Consider the following 16,780-nt stretch of genomic DNA (forward strand, 5'->3'; position numbering starts at 1 on the left):
ACTTTCTTCGATTAAAATCCAAACGCGCCCTAAACTGCCCACACAGCGTTATGGGGTACCAAGATTTTGAAGGTACAATTCGAACCAAAAAAAAAAAAAAAAAATGCGATAGGTTTGATTTAGGCGCAACGTGAATTCTTTTTGCCCTAAATAATAATTGCAGTGTTTGTAATCCAACTGTGCAAGCGCCATATTATTTAGATGAAAGTCTTTGAATCAGTGAGGAAGAAAGTGAGCAACCGAGTGCAGCAGAGAAAGTGTGGGACTGGATAAAGAACAGATGTGGATGGATGAGCTGAAGGTGGTGTAGTGGAGGCACAAATAAATATGCAGGAAGCTTGGTAGGGGCGTTTCAGCTTCTATCAAACAGATGCTTTGCCGAGTTTGTACCGCAGCTTTCGCTCGGCGCCTTTCTTTTCAGGCTTGAGATTGACTAGATTTTCACTAGGGATACAGAGGGACTCTGGAACCCTCCTTCAATAAAAAACTATCTTCAGCAACCAATTTTTCATTTTAATTTTTCAGTATTTAATGAATTATTTCAGAAACATCTTCCCATATCATTCCAATGTATTCAATCATATTTAACGAGTGTTTGGGAAGCGCGAAAATAAAAGGTATTCAATTTTGAGACAAATCTAGTACTCGAGCTAACTATTTTGATTCTTGTGAGTTGGAACGAAGCAACTTGCATGCATGATTCGCCAGTATGACGTGGGCAAAAGCGTGAAGAGCACAATTCCATTCCACTAGCTTATGGAAATTATTGTTTTTCATTCAATAAAGACGGGTAACTTAGCTTGGGAGAAATTCTACAAGAGTCTCCAATGTTATGCGAGCCTGTATCAAATATATATGGGGCCATATACTTCAACAGTGCGAGAGACGTTCATAAGAAAAATCCAGGCCAGTAATGAAATGTTTGATATGGAGGTCTACCGAGCATCCTTAGATAGGAGGAGGTTGTCGTTCACTTTGCGGGCATTGCAGAGCTCATCAACATGAGCACCTCTCTCAAACACTGCAGCTGCTCCCATTCCAGTACCTGCTCACAGTTGACAATATTCCATTATACCCTGCGCAGGCTGCACAGTGGACCACACGCTCATACAATTAGACAGCAAAAGGGAAGCAATACCTATGCACATGGATACAACTCCAAACCGGCAGTCCTTTCCTTGACGTTTCATTTCATGCAACAATGTCGCTACGCAGCGTGCACCTGCAACATCATAATTATGATATTAGCATCCTCCAATGACAAAATCAAACTGCTGTTGATTATAAACATAGTGCCACAGAAGATTGAATTTGTGAATCCACACCTGTTGCACCCAAGGGATGCCCAAGGGCAATTGCACCTCCATTAACATTAATCTTTTCAGGATCAAGATCCAGCTTGTTACGGCAATATACAAATTGGGAAGCAAATGCCTAGATATATGTACATTACAGAAGTGAGTAAATATAAAAATGAACAAAAAAGAAATATAGAAATCACCACATTTATTTAATACCTCATTTATCTCAAAAAGATCAATGTCGCTGAGCTCTAGACCTGCAGCCTTAACGGCAGCTGGAATTGCAACAGCGGGGCCAACACCCATGATGGCAGGATCCACACCAACCGCAGCGAAGGTCCTACATGTGGGCCAAAATATAAACATCAAATACAAGCATGAACATGAGAATATGACAGTTATAGTATAAATACCGTATGAATACTATATTATTTGTCTGTTGTAAAGAAGGATATCAGTTGAGATTTATTTCAAGATTGATTATTTACAAATTATGACTAAATGAGTTTATCTATGATTTATGCTCAAGCATAAGTCGTGGGTTAAATTTGATATCTCAAGAATTTTATGCATGTTAATAACATATTTGTGTGTGTGTCTCATATTTTATATTTCAAGCTATTTTCAACTGTTACTACATCTTAAGAGTTCAGTATCTTTTACAATCCAATATTTTTTTTTCTTTTAAAAAAAGAAGATTTCCACTTTGTGATGCATATCACAATTTGACTACTATATTCATAGCCTCTAACTTGGGGGCATATGTGATGTGGCTCCTTGTCGATATAGAGAAGGTTCATCTAAATTCACATGAGAAAAGGGCACTGTATAATAATTCTATTGTCCATCCCTGATTCATAAAGCATGACACATTAAAATGCATATAAAAGTTTGCCTAGACGATATTTTTTTTCCTATGCTACCACTAATGTACCTGAATATACCAAGGATGGGCAGTCCCTTCTGCACTGCAACACTTCTTTTCATCAGCAAAACAGCCCCAGCACCATCACTTACCTGGCTAGAATTACCTAAACCGCAGGAATCAAATGATGAAAAAGGTGAATCAACTGAAAAGTTTGATAAAAGATTCAAATTTGTTTGATGATCTAATACCAGCAGTGGTGCTCCCATCTTTCTTAAACACTGGCTTGAGTCTCACCAAATCAGACAGTGTTGCATTAGGTCGAATTCCATCATCAACAGAGATGGTGACAGGCTTCTCCTCATTAGTTTTTGGATCCACAATCTATTATAAATTAAGTTCATTAAGAACCAACGACCTCAAAGAAATTCCACTTACTCACAAAGTTAATTAAAACTTTAATTTTATATACCTTAGTTGAAACTGGGATAATTTCATCCTTAAATTTACCAGAAGCAGTGGCTGCCGCCGCCCGTCTGTGAGACTCGACCTACCAACACCATTGTTTTCAAGTTACAAGAGTCACTAAAATAAAAATAAGCCATTTACAAAATAATAATAATAATAATAATAATAATTATTATTATTATTATAGAATGATGTGTCAATAGATATGTTGAACTTACAGCTGCCTGATCTTGTTCCTCCCTTGACACGCCAAAGCGGTGTGCAACATTTTCAGAGGTAATACCCATAGGAAGAAGGCAGTTCTGGGCTTGTTCAAAACTTTCTACCTACCAAGGCACGCAAGTTATTATCAGAAATTTGAAGCCCCTTCAAAGGTCCTGTTTCCAGGAACTGATGTTCATAAGGAAAGGGTGCTGGGCCAAAGAGGAGGGAGAAATACTTTAGGATTGACTGATCCTTCCCATGCCATTGGATTACTTGTCATAGATTCTAAACCAGCACCAATACCTATACAACATATTTAAAAGTCAGTCAAAGTTTTCAAAGGCACATTGATTTAATAAGTTCCAAACAATTTCATGAAACCTTTACCGATGTCATAAAATCCAGCCCTTATAGCTGCAGCTACATCAGCAACAGCCTGCAGCCCAGAAGAGCATTGCCTATTCACTGTCCTCACAGGTACAGTTTCTGGACCATACAAAATGTCAAACGGAAGTTTAATAAAAAAAGCATAAAATATAAGGTCCATTGAGACCTATTTACATAGACCTATACCAGGAAAACCAGCATAAAATGCTGCCATTCGGCATTCACTGGCTCTCTGAGATCCAGGTGCCAATACAGTGCCCACAACAATGTCACCAACTTCAGATGGATTCAAATTGGTTTTCTCTATTACAGCCTACAATTAAATTCAGAACTCGTCGTCAAGATTAAGCATACATATTTGCCAAATGAGAGGCTAGAAATCAGGAATCTTACTGGATAGGGACTAGAGATCATAATGCTTGTAAAATGGTTATAGTTACAAAATTAAATCTGTTAGTTAACCAAAAAAAAAAAAAAAACAGAGCGAGAGGGGAGAGGGAGAGAGAGAGAGTAATCTTACCTTCAGGACAGGAGCTAGAAGATCATCAGCATGAGTATCTTTGAAACCACCACGTTTGGATTTGCAAATCGCTGTTCGATACGCTCTGCAAATAACAACTAGTAATCAGAACATGAAAGTTTTACTCAGTCAATAAAAATCTAAGTCAAACTTAAGTAATTCCATAACAAATACGAGAACTTACGCCACAATCACTACATCGTCCCCAAATACCGAAGTCCTCTGATATGCAGCACTATCCCCCGCCAAACATGCCGAAGCCTAATGATTAGAAGTCAAAATAGAAACGCAATTACTGGAACAGTCAGAAAATCAACACAAATATACAAATGCATGCCCAAGGAAAAAAATCTTTAAACGAAATTTCAAGCCACAAATCAATAGTAAAATTTAGTTCTAACAGAGAGGTAGATGGGTATTTTCCCCACACACCAAACGCCGTAATCAAAACGAAGTAGAAGAGCAACAAAATCCAAATAGGTTAAAAATTCCTTGGAATTGTACTCACAGTGAGGGATGATTCGTTCCCGTAGACTGACGACGAAGGCTTGAGGTGATCAAGCAGAACCTTTTGCCTGTTGATGGCCTTTTCCATCTTCGTAAATGAATGCGAAAGAGGCTCTGCCGAGGAAGGAAGCGAAGCTAAGCGAGAAAATAAGAGACGTGAGATTTGGAAATGATAGGATCTCTGAATGTCACAATATATATATATAATCACAGATCACACATTTCATTTGCCAATAAACTTGGGAAAGATGATGAGAAAAGCAAACTAATTTTTTATGTTAAAATACAAATGGGAAAAAATAAAAAATAAAAAAGAAAAAGATCAGCAAGAAAGTTGAGGTTGGACATTTTGGCAATGTAAAAAAAAAAAAAAAATTTACGACTAAATTTTGTATAAAAAAATTAATTGATATTAAGTTTGTTGAGTTATGGGCCTTATTCGCTCGGGGGGCATTATCGATGATCACGATGACGTGGGGTGATGCGGCTTAGCCGCTTAGGTCGAGCATGGAGGATATATCTCAATAGCAGAAGATTGTTATGACTTCACTTCTTGCCACACACATGGGAGATTGTTACACTCTATTGCACATTGGTATCGTGGAAAGGTGTTTGGGGGACGTGCCCCATTACATCCCATATTCTCTTCTGAGAATGAATTTGATGGTGGACTACCAAACTTCTCTCACATTTTTTAGAACTGACTCATTTCTCAATGTTATCAATATTCATTTGATGCTTCTCCCAAATCTGTTCTACCATCAAACACTTCTACAACTACTGTGTCTGCATCATCTAGCAAGAAAAGGAAGATTATTCTGTTTTCTTCTTCAATAATAGAGTATTCTCATTTCACTGAGTTTCACAGGGCTTGTGCCACAAAACCCCATTTGCTTGGATGATACTTTGGGGGCTCTTCATGGGTGTTGCAGCTTTGTGGAGGCCATCAATTGGTGCTGCACCCTTTTTGGAGTAAGTGACATCTGTTTTTCAGCCTTTTCTCGAGTCTTGGTTATGTGTGTTATGTGTGATGTGTCTGTATTTAGGTTTGCATGGTCTTTCATTGCTTCATTACAGTTCATGCAAATGATCTTTCTAAACAAAAAATGTTACAATATAATTTTGGTCTCTCAAATCCTACGAGATATTTTCAAGGGAGCAGATTTTCGTTTGTTGGATTGAAAATAATCAATTCTTTTATTTGCTTATTGTGCCTTTCAAATTTTTTTATGGACCTTTTTTTAAACTAGTTACTTATTACTCTTATGTGAGCTTTTTAAATTATCATCTACATGGGCCACACTTCAGCCATGTTGATCTCTGTTTGCTTGTTTATTGTTGTCAGTGCCTCTCTTTTTTTTTTTTTTTGACTTCTTCTTTTTATCGTCTTTCGTTTAGTTGTGTTCTTTGGTTTGTCTGGGCTTTTAGTTTTTGTTATAAAGGCTTTTTTATTTGTAATCGTTTTATTATGAATACTGCGGGTTTGGTTTTTTTTTTAAAGATATAATTACTATTAAGTGATAACAACAAAAATATAAATATTATTACAGTATAATTGACAATAGGATGAAAGTGCGAAAATAGAAAGATTATTATATCCATTCATAATACCAGGTCATCTATTCTATTTTTCGATAATCATACCCAAGCGTGAATAGAGGATATGAGAAGAAAAAAAATGAAGAAAAAAAGGTGTCTGGAAAAAAGTAACAATTCATGGGATTGAAAGCATATTTTCGTAGAAGAATATAAGCATCTCAAGTGACAAATTTAAATATTAAAATAAGAAATCTTGAGGGGAAAAAATAAGAAGAATCCAATCTAAATTATGATTTAACGTTTTTAATAAAATGGTAAAAATTCTCAAAATTAGACTGCTATCCTCCTTTATTTATGTTAGAGTCTTAAATCAATCTCAATCAATTAGTTGAAGGTAAATCCCAGAATTGATGCCAATAACTTGGATTCTGTTTGGTTGTTAAAAAAGAAGAGAATAAAATGAATTGAAAAGATAGAGATAACAATAAGATGATTAAAATGTGGAGGGAGATATTTGAACCATATTCACAAGTGAAAAGGGTAATTTAATTTACAGGATTAAAAATCATAATTTATTAAATTTTTAAAAATATGATAATTTACACATTTATAATATATAACATTGAGTTTTATTATATTTATTATGAAAAAAAATAATTTAATTTATTTTAATTTTAATTTTTTTTTAATCTACTCCATTCTCAACTTTTCTCGCAACTAAATGATACTTTAGATGCTAAATCACCAAAAAAATCCTTCGATGGTGGCAAGGTCGTGGATTTGATGCCTGCCATAGATCCGAAGTTGTGTGCGTGAATATGATTATGTATAATATCTATAACTGTTCATTTCTTAAAAAAAAATGAACACACACTTACTAATAGATTGAAAAAGAAAAATTAAAAGCAGGACACTAATCAATCACCATATTAACTTATTTTAAAAGGAAAATTATTTGAACAGGTTACAGAGGTATGTGAAGCATGGTGAATAATCTATTGCAATTAGCTATTGCTACAAAATTATTTTTCTCAAATTAGAGTGCTCTCACAAGTGAATATCAACTGATTCAGTTCACTAATAACTAAAAAAATTAAACAAAATGCTTGTTCTTAAAATGTAGATTCATCTCCTTTTCCCCTTTTGGCCTAGAAAAATGTAGATTCATCTTTGTGGGACTGAATTTAAATTTTTAACGTCAAAGGCTCCAAGCTAGATGGTAGTATTTTTGTTCTATTCCATGTATATAGAAGTAAAGTATTAGTATTAATAACTGAGAATTCATATTTAATGTCCGGTTGTATATCGAACCTCCCGATAATAAGAAATATAAATGTAGTTCTGCATGCAATACAAAAACATTACTTGGAAAAAAAAAAAACAAAGAGGTGTGTCCACGCGCTAGGGGTTGGGTGGATGCTAGATAAGGGACTGAAGGTTTGTCATAGGAACGCGTGCCGCAGGAGAAAAGAGGAAAGATGGTAAGTGACACGCATGCGGATAATCCTTCACATATGAGGTCAAAAGCCCCACTAAACTGGCGTATCTTAGAAGCAAGGCTTAAATTGTATTTTTGTTTTTGTATTTTTTTTTTAAATATTGAACATCTTGTATTAATAAGTGTGATATTTTTTTCTTTTAAATTATTTTTTAAACGAGCCAAAATCCTCCTCTCCTTAGACTGTAAAAGTAAATATTAATACTTACTTTAATTTAAATAATGATTACTTTTTTTTAACAATGATTAAAATATAACAAGCAATTACAATTTTTTTTTTGCAAAATGCTCTACCTCCATTTATTATCACAGGGTACTCAACACTCTTTAAAAGAAAATATAAGATTAAAAATACACTTTAATCTTGGTAATATATAAATATACCGTGGTAATATATAAATGTAAAATAGCATAAATTTATTTGGTAAAAAAAAAATTGCTCTTGGTCTTCAAGATCAACTATGAAATAAGAGTACTTAAATCCGGTGGAAGAGAACGCACTAACAAAGGACAAAAAGTGAGGAAACGTGTAGCTTTCATATAATACAATTTTGGCTAACATTGGACACCTAAACTACGGCTTCTATACAGACAAATCTATCAAAATAACTGACAACATTTCTTTGAACATTTCTTTCTCATATGCATTTCATTTTCAGTTTTAAAAAAAGAACACAGAAGAAGAAGAGCCTCCCATCAAGTTGCAGGACAGGGTTTCTTCTTCGGCAGAGCCGCTTGCATAAGGCGAAATCTATGTGTTATGTCTGTGAAAGATGGCCTGGCTGCAGGATCAGGGCTCCAGCATTCTTCCATTAGCCTTTTCCATTCAGAATCACAACGTTTTGGGATTGGAGGCCTGAGTGTATTATTGACTATTCCACCTTCATTAAATCATCAGTAATACATAAACCATCATCAGAATTCAAATCAAGTTTCAGTACGCCAGCTTTACTCTTCTACCACAGATTACAAGAAACTCTCTGGCAGAATTAGAAGGCACAGAACAAGAACAAAGTTAAAAGTTCATAAATAGAAATTATAGAACAGTAACATGGTGATCTAATTAGTCAAATGATGTGGCATCTTTTTAAATAGTTTCATTACGGAGCATCCGTGATAGTCTTTGATAAATGAGAAACATCTCAATAGAGTGTTGTTTTTTCCCTCTGTTGCCAGAACTACCTCTCTCACATGCCTTCTATAATTCAATTGCATAAACCTATAAAATAAATAATCAATAGAAAATAAAATTTTGACTCTTCAGTTTGGAAAGCCAATGTTACAAGCAGCACCATATTGTTCCTTCATGAGAAATAAAGAAACCAGATTGTCATGGTCAAGTGAGCTTTGGCTTTCCTGCTTGATATCCATCTCTCGGAAGGAATCCAATGACAAATCCATATGGAAGACACAGTTGAGATTACACATGCTTACCTATGATAGCACCACAGTGCATGCTAGCATATGGCTCTTCCCCAGTCAAGATCTCCCACATTGCAATGCCAAATGAGAAAATATCAACCTATTAGAGAGGACAATAGCTAGGCACTTTAAATATTACATTCATCAGGAAGTGAATGGATGGAATTAAAGTAGAGGGGAAAATGAGAGCCACACAGACAAGTGAGTTGCTAACCTTCTCAGAGACCCCGCTACTGTTTCCATCTAATAATTCTGGTGCCATCCATGGAAGGGTTCCTCTGACACCACCGGAAACAAGTGTGTTGTGCTTAATTCTTGATAGCCCAAAATCAGCAACCTACGTAACACAATTTTACCGTGGTGGTTGGTCTATCAGTTTTCTTTGCCAGGGATCTGAAGAAAGGATATACTCAAAAACACAACTGATCAAGAGCTCTTCAAAAAAAAAAAAAAAAAAAAAAAGACAATCGTCATGCATGCTCTATCCTGATAGTTGCAAAAAAGCTTGGTTTCCATTGACGAAAGAGGCCAAAATGAGAGGAAGCAAATCCAAACTCATGTATCTGCCACAAGTTACCTTGCACACAGGCCGTTCAGGATCCCCCAAATTGACAAGTAAATTATCACACTTCAAATCAAAATGGACAATATTCTTAAAATGCAGATATTCCATGCCAAAGGCTGCATCCATTGCAATCATAAGCCGCTTTCGGCGATCAAGAACTCTGCAGGATGACAAGAAAGTGAGATCTAAATTTAATTCTAGTTAATATTTTGCAAGTAAAATAGCTCCCATGAATTAACTAACTTTTCCTTCTTCAAGAGGACATTCCTCAGTGATCCATGTACCATAAATTCTGTTAGAGTTGCCAACGTCCCACCAGGGCCATCTGGAACTACCCCATAAAAGGCCACCACATTTGGATGGTGAAGAGTTGACAGAATTTTTGCCTCCCGCCAGAAATCTCTTTTCTGCACATGTATATATGTAAGCTTCTATCCTTGTGACATAAACAAAACTAGACTGTGGGTTTTGTACGCGTTTGGAGCTTAAGGTAAACCATATTGTTTATGATTTATAGATGATAAAGCATTCTATAGACTTTGTATTTATATTGAATATTTGATTATGTAGATACAGCACTGAAGAGTCACCCAAATTGATATTTTGCAACTCAATAAAATTAATGTCTTGTTCATCATAAAACTTTTTCATCAGTGACTCTCTTAAAACGGCAATATATATATATATATATATATGTACGTACGTACCTACATGCATACATACGTATATATATAAGCATAAGAAGGATGGGAAAAAAAATGCTTGCAAAATTCAACTTGCTTATAATTATGTACACCTACCAACCGCTCTTGTTCTGATAATCTGCCAGAAAAACAACTACTTTTTATCCTCTTGATTGCAACATCTGTTCCCCTCCACTTTCCATGATAAACAGTTCCAAATGTTCCAGATCCTAGCTCTTGCAATTCTTCAATATCAACGTTCTTGATAATCTGCATGTTTTCATCTCAAACATATGGTTAAACATGAGAACGAGCAGCTCTGATTCATCTTCTTATCCTACTAAAACAAATTAAAGGAGGGCAAAGTAAAAAAAAAAAAAAAAAGTAAAGCAAATAAAAAAGAAAAGCATTGGAAGGGATCAGAATGCAGGAGGCATTGGTCCTGTTTCTATTTGCTTTTTTGACAAAAAGAGCAAGTGACAGGGTTAAAACTTAAAAGCAACATAAATGCAGTAATTTGTCAAACAAGCCTTTCAACATTTTTCTTGTTAATTTTCTTAAAAATATAACTAACTGCTCTCAAGTGAAAAAGTTTAGATATTTGGAAGCCATTATTCAAAATAATGGCGAAATCAGTGGGGATATTTCACATAGGATTCAAGTTGGGTGGTTTAATTTGAGAAAAGCTAAAGGAGTTATTTGTGATCATAAGGTGCCTAATAAACTTAAAGAAAAGTTTTATCGTACTGCTATCAGATCGGCAATATTATATAGTAGTGAATGCTGGGCTCTAACGGGACAGCAAGAGTATAAAGTTGAAGTAGCAGAAATGAGAATGTTACGATGAATGTGCGAACATACACGTAAAGATAAAATTCAAAATGAGCACGTACGTGAAAAAGTGAGGGTAGCAGCTATTGTGGAAAAATGGTAGAAAATCGGTTGAGATGGTTTGGATATGTACAAAGAAGACCAAGGGAGGCATCAGTGAGAAGAGTGGAACATATAACTTTGAGCCCAATTAAGAGGGGTAGTGGAAGGTCTAAGAGAACACTTTTGAAAGTTGTTAAACGCGATCTCTTAATTAATAATATTCCTAAAAGCTTGATAAATGATAGAGCACAATGGCGTCTTGCAATCCATGTAGCCGACCCCACCTAGTGGGATAAAGCCTTATTGTTTGTATAACTAACTGTTCTAATCAATTATTTTGGAGTTATGGATTGACAAGAGAATTTGGGTTTTTCTATCAAGTGAAACTGAGGAGGAAAAGGATATAGGCACATCCACAAATGAGACCAGATGATGTGTGACTGTGTTCCCTCTTTTAATTTTATTTCCTTTCAATAATTATTTTGCTTTTTCAAACTTTGTATGTTTGGTTTTTATTTCTTTTGTAATGCACAAGATATAAGCTAGTTTTGATTGAGAAGAGGTACTAAATTTGTGTATGAGCTTGTGCTTAGGCTTGTCCATTTCACCACAGCTTAAGTTACTAGGTTATAGTTAGCACAAATTTATGCGTCTTCATCTTTCTTGTTACTTAGTGTTGGACTTCTACTCTCCAACACCTCCCCTCAAATATAATTGACTAGCTCTTCCATCCCCCCTTAAATTAATTTATTATTTAGTTATTCTAAAATTTTATGATATCTTTGTATTTCTATGGCATTTTCTTTTATCTACCGCGTTGGATTATTTTTAGAATTACTTAAATTAGTTTGTCAAACTAATAAGAAATATGCTTTCTTCATATCCTGATTATTTTTAAAAACTATAAAAAAAAATGCCATAAAATTTCACGAAACTGATTTTTTTTCCCCCACAATGTGATCTTTTCATAAAAAAGTTTAAAAAAAGGCCCCTAAATCACATGGGATTCTGAAATAATAGTAATACCTGCAAACCATAGAGTTCGGCCTCTATTTCAACAGTTGCTGGTCCAATTGGCTTATTGAAGTTTCTATTATCGTCTTTTGCAAACTATCATGGCAAATTTTAGTCTTTAGTCAACCATAAAATGAATAATTATGGACCGTATGATTCAATTTTAGTCGGAAATTCTCACCTCATTTTGAGATACTGAACAGCCACTTTCTATCTCTTCCTTTTTACGAAACACAGCTTCAGATTCATCCTCTTCATCTACATCTACACCTGAAGAGATGCTACCAGCTGGCCCTTCAACAATAGCTGCTGCATTTAGCTGCTTGATTTCTTGACTAGTTACAGAGCTTCGTGACTGGTCACTTAACTCAATGTTATACCTAACAAAATAATCTTGGTCACAAACAATCTTGTCATTCTTCTGGTGAGGACAGTTGGCAGGATTCTTGTCAGGGAGAAAAATCTTCCCTCTGGAAGCTGATCCTTTATATGTATTCTGAATTATATATGTAAATTCAATGACTAATCAATGACAGACTTACAGTCGAGTCAACAAATTCCCAAAGAAATAAACTTACTGTGACTAGTAGCGTAGACTCTATGTCCGTTAGGGAGTCAATAAACTGTAAATCAGAGGAACCAAGGTGAGATGACTTGCTATTATCTGTTGTTGACACAGTAACTTGCTGATACATTGTCGAATTTTGGCTTCTTATCATAAGCTCAGAAGCAGCCAAGTCTTGTAGTAGACCATGAGGTTGCTCCTTCAGGTTTCGTGTAGATTCAGACTGTAATGAAGAAGCAAGTAATCTGCATTCACTTCTTTGTAACTCTACTGAAGATTGGCAACCAACTTGTTTGTAATCAATGCCCTCTAAATCTTTGATATGCAAGACATTTTCATGTGATGTAACTTCAATATTGCCTCCAAATCTTCCTATTTCACCAGAACAGGTATTGTCATTATCTGCAAGTTGCAAACTCCCTTGATTAGGACTCGAAATCCCCTTGAAACTTCCAATCTTTCCAAAACTGGGCAAAAATTGATGCTCAGCTACCAGGTTTTTTTCATCAATTACCTCTCCCTCCTGTAATGGCCTTTCCCGGGAAGAACTTGAAACTTGTATTAAAGGTGACTTGTTTCCCTTTACTGTAAGGGAGGGCTGCAATTGATCTTCAAACCTCTCATCGCGCTTCTGCAATAATGGGTCAGAAAGTGCATGCAACAATCTACAAGGAGGCCTCTCTCTATCTCTATCATTAGATACTGAAATTACTAATGATGATGCTTCATGATGAGAGAGATTCTTAACAAGACGGAATGAACCCTCATTTGGTCGTGGGGGTCTCTCAAACATCATATCACCTTGACCACACGTTGCAGAAGAAACAAAGTTTTCACTGTTCCTTCTCACGTGACATTGAACATCATCGATGAGATTCTCGGGCTGATCAACCTCCACTATATGTTGATTATTATGATGATGATTCAGAAAGCGAGACCCTTGGGCTAGATTTTTGTAGTATGCAGCTGGATCAACATAATGGGCATCATCTTTATACAAGGAATTTTCACATTGAGTCCTTTCCTTCACAAAAGGAACAAGGCCTTCATTACCAACATTGCATGGTTGATCCATAATCAGCTCTATGTTGGAAATCTGATGATCTTTAGGCTGAGCACGAATACGAGATATAGGACTAGGTGGTGATTGATTGAATGATTTTCCTGGCACTTGAAGTGCTGTTAAAAGCTGAGAACTAGCTTTATTCAGCAATCCTCCTAAACGTGGGGACATTAGACTGCAATCCTTGACATCCCAAGCAAATGCAGATGCATCTGATTCCTTAAACAATATCGGACTATTGAAATCAGAGGTATTTCCAAACTGGCTCGTCTGGTTTACCAAACCTTGCCCACTAGAGCTCTTCCGAGGACTTGGTTCCAGCACGCCATTTACAGCAACAACGTACTGGTAGTCAACATCACCTGGCAGACTGACTTTTGCTTCAATAGAGTTTGGGTTCTCAGATTCACTTGACGATATGAGAAATATCCGCAATCGTTGAGAGCCTCCAATTCTTTCAAGTTCCTCATACTCCTCTATCATATGATTAAGATCCTCATCAGAACAAACAGAAATAAGAGCATCCAGATCCTCTCCAGGAAGCTGGTATTTGGTAATGTGAGTGACGTTCCATATTGCACAAGTCTTCTCCATAAGTTGCTTCCAAGTAATGTTTTTCCTTAAGGATATAATTCGTGTCTCTCCTCCGACATATCTGAGCTTACCGTCATTTGGCCTTGGTAATATTCTCCCTCCAAAGCTACAAAGAAATTTTATCTTCTTAAAACACGAAGCATCTGAAAATGTTGAAGGATGAGGATGGCATGACTGAAGGGATTCAACAGCATAAATGGGTGATGCCATTGGTCCTGAAGAGATTTGATCCAAATAAATTTCTTCAGCAAAGTTACCAGATCGTTGTCCAATACCACCATGTTCCCACTGGAACTTGCTCAAATTGTTAGGATATGCCTTGCTTTCAGGTTCAGCAATGTATGAAGGCGTTGTAACGAAATCTGACAAATCTGAATTACTATCAGAATCCCTTCTCCTTAGGCCAACAACGCGTGCAAGATCATCATAAACCACCTGATAATTTTGACTATAATCTAAACCCAATCTATTTGGCTGGTGATTGTCCGCATCAGTTGTGACAGGGAGTCTCCTTAAACCAAACCGATCACGATAGAACTCAGTTGAAAACTCTTCACCTGTCTGCAAACATACATTGTCTTCATTGTCGTCTGAAACGATTCTATCATTTGAACCGGCAATTACTACACCTTTAAGCCACTGGCCTTGAGTGCCTGGAGCCTCATTATTCATGGTGGTAGAATAATTATAGCTAGCTCCATATAACCATCATTGCTCTAGAGCATTTTGAGTTCTTGCCCACACATGTTCAACCAGTGCCTATGATTCCTCAAGTGTTAATTACTCACTTGAATCCTTGTCTGGTACAAATAAATCCTTTTCCCTTCGCTTCAAAGCCAATTTTGCAGCTATCAACATACCGCAGCAAAATGGTTATGAACTGAGCACAACTACCACAACATTGTCTTCATATGAATATTCAAAAGATGACATGACTATTTGATCCCGCAATAAAATGAATCAGCAGATAAACTTAGCTGATTATATTTTGCCGTCATTAAAAATCTAAAGAGAAACCCGTGCAATGAATTTACACGTTAGTTCCATAATGGAATTTATGAGTTAGAACCCTGCGAACGAGGCACAATGTCTATAAGATACAAAATGAAGAGCATGGAATCAAAAGATCCCAATTTCAAATTCTACATTCTTTTCTAACAATAAAAGCAAAGTAAAACAAACAGAAACGAAGGTACGAGAAAAAGGTGTCAATGAATCAAATTGGGGTCGAAAGCTACGTAAAAAGAAAGGGATTTTCAGAACTAAATACCTACATGAATGTCCAGAGATTCACCGGATGCATGAAACATATGCTGGGGAGATTACATCGTAGGGAAAGGAAGAATTGAGCATCAAGGGAATTTATGACCATGAAGCACCAAAAAGGGGGGAAATGGAGCTAGAGTAGTTTGGGTTTTGATGAAACCAGAAAATGGTTTTGTTTGTGGGGCAACGCTTGATAGGAAGAGAGGGAGCGAGAAGAAAACGTTCCATGAGGCGTGGAGCTCGAACGGATACGTCGGGGAACGACATTTACTTAAAAAATAGTGTAGCATATAAACACTGCAGAGGCTAAGGACGTGTTTTCTGTGTTCATATATTATCATACAAGCAATGGCCATTGCTTCATTGTCATTGGCCTGGCCTCTAATCTAAACTTTGACCTTCAGTCCCCAATTATTATTATTATTATTTTTTAAAAATCTAAACTTTATATTGATTCTTGATTGCTGGCTTGAAAGGTCGGAAGCTTGATTCTCGTTTTGCGGCTTCCTTTTTTCCCCGCGGCATACGAGTATGATCTCCGAGCCTCAAACTTCCTATTTTTAAAAAAGGAAGTTATAAAAAAAATGATAGTTTTATTCAGAAATGTAATTTGTGTTCAAATAATATCATTTTTTTGCATAATATACTTGTAATTTACTATTAAATTTCAATCACTTGTTTAGGAGGAGTTGTTATATATTAAAAATGATAGAAATATACTTGTAATTTACTATTAAATTTTAATTATTTATCTAAGAAAAATTGTTGTATCCTGTTTTTGAACAGTAACTGTCCGGGTATATGTTTTATTTTAAAGTTTAAACTTGGAACAAATTCGTATATGTTTTTTTTTTAAATTCAGAAAAAAATTGTCGTTTTGACAATTTATAAAATAAGCTATTATTTCAGTTGAAAAGTTTTTTTTTCCAAGCAAATGATATTATTCAAACACAAAAATTAACTTGGTTGGTGTTAAGGAAAAATTTCGTTACTTATTTTTTATTTTTATTTTGAATTTATTCTCATTTTATCCATTTCTTTTGATGAATAAATGAATAGAGTTCTGAGTCCATGCTGAATTTAGGAAAAACACGTTAGGTCCATTTGCGTCGCCAAGCTTTGCTTTTGCTGATGACAAAAGCCAAGCAGTGAAATTCTCTGGCCTTTTTCGATAGCTTCGTCGTCGATCGTACATCTTCCTCATTCCTCCTTAGCTTCTTCCTCCCCTTGAATGAAATCGCCTGGACAGAGTTAATGAACAGCAACTTCATCTTCTTCACACAGGCACATTGAAATATAGCAAGGTTTTGGTAGGAATATAGCAGAAAAGAAAGAAGCTTGTTACAGAATCTAAATATATAGAGAGTACAAAGGAAGATTGCGTGTTAGCATGAATATGCTCAGGGTTTCATCAACTGTAAGTTTGTTTAGATTGTCATTTTCGTC

The 16,780-nt window shown here is 35.8% G+C and overlaps 2 protein-coding genes across 6 annotated transcripts; both read right to left on the minus strand.

Moving 5' to 3' along the window:
• Window positions 1–754: 754 nt before the first annotated feature.
• On the minus strand, window positions 755–4,424 carry LOC129309056 (3-ketoacyl-CoA thiolase 2, peroxisomal). Its single transcript, XM_054950400.1, has 14 exons — window positions 4,254–4,424; window positions 3,930–4,006; window positions 3,746–3,830; window positions 3,412–3,538; window positions 3,226–3,324; window positions 3,074–3,141; window positions 2,853–2,960; window positions 2,639–2,716; window positions 2,418–2,550; window positions 2,236–2,332; window positions 1,518–1,641; window positions 1,326–1,434; window positions 1,139–1,222; window positions 755–1,045 (listed from the first exon to the last, which is right to left on the minus strand). The coding sequence occupies exons 1-14, from the start codon at window positions 4,338–4,340 to the stop codon at window positions 936–938; spliced, it is 1,386 nt and encodes a 461-aa protein (XP_054806375.1). The 5' UTR covers window positions 4,341–4,424; the 3' UTR covers window positions 755–935.
• A 3,383-nt stretch (window positions 4,425–7,807) lies between these two features.
• On the minus strand, window positions 7,808–15,610 carry LOC129308082 (uncharacterized). Of its 5 annotated transcripts, none has more exons than XM_054949081.1 (10): window positions 15,343–15,610; window positions 12,425–14,916; window positions 12,028–12,342; window positions 11,859–11,942; window positions 10,077–10,229; window positions 9,520–9,683; window positions 9,289–9,436; window positions 8,926–9,048; window positions 8,724–8,811; window positions 7,808–8,170 (listed from the first exon to the last, which is right to left on the minus strand). In XM_054949081.1, exons 2-10 carry the CDS (start codon window positions 14,738–14,740, stop codon window positions 7,986–7,988), a joined length of 3,576 nt encoding a protein of 1,191 aa, XP_054805056.1. In that variant the 5' UTR covers window positions 14,741–14,916; window positions 15,343–15,610; the 3' UTR covers window positions 7,808–7,985. The 5 variants fall into 5 exon arrangements, with proteins under 5 accessions (XP_054805056.1, XP_054805054.1, XP_054805055.1 ...); XM_054949079.1 differs by having other exon boundaries at window positions 12,425–15,138; XM_054949080.1 differs by having other exon boundaries at window positions 15,339–15,610.
• Between the last annotated feature and the right edge of the window lie 1,170 nt (window positions 15,611–16,780).

The sequence above is a fragment of the Prosopis cineraria genome, unplaced genomic scaffold, assembly GCF_029017545.1.
Source record: "Prosopis cineraria cultivar Desert tree isolate PC_DT_omini unplaced genomic scaffold, ASM2901754v1 PC4, whole genome shotgun sequence".
Taxonomy (NCBI): Eukaryota; Viridiplantae; Streptophyta; class Magnoliopsida; order Fabales; family Fabaceae; genus Prosopis; species Prosopis cineraria.

Coding starts and splice junctions, on each gene's coding strand:
- LOC129309056 (XM_054950400.1), bottom strand. CDS start 4,340: ATGGAAAAGGCCATCAACAGGCAAAAGGTTCTGCTTGATCACCTCAAG. Junction 4,007..4,253: donor GGAACGAATCATCCCTCACT/GTGAGTACAATT, acceptor TCTAATCATTAG/GCTTCGGCATGTTTGGCGGG. Junction 3,539..3,745: donor TTCTAGCTCCTGTCCTGAAG/GTAAGATTACTC, acceptor ATTTAATTGTAG/GCTGTAATAGAGAAAACCAA.
- LOC129308082 (XM_054949081.1), bottom strand. CDS start 14,740: ATGAATAATGAGGCTCCAGGCACTCAAGGCCAGTGGCTTAAAGGTGTA. Junction 9,684..10,076: donor TATCAGAACAAGAGCGGTTG/GTAGGTGTACAT, acceptor ATACATGTGCAG/AAAAGAGATTTCTGGCGGGA. Junction 9,049..9,288: donor CTGAACGGCCTGTGTGCAAG/GTAACTTGTGGC, acceptor TGTGTTACGTAG/GTTGCTGATTTTGGGCTATC.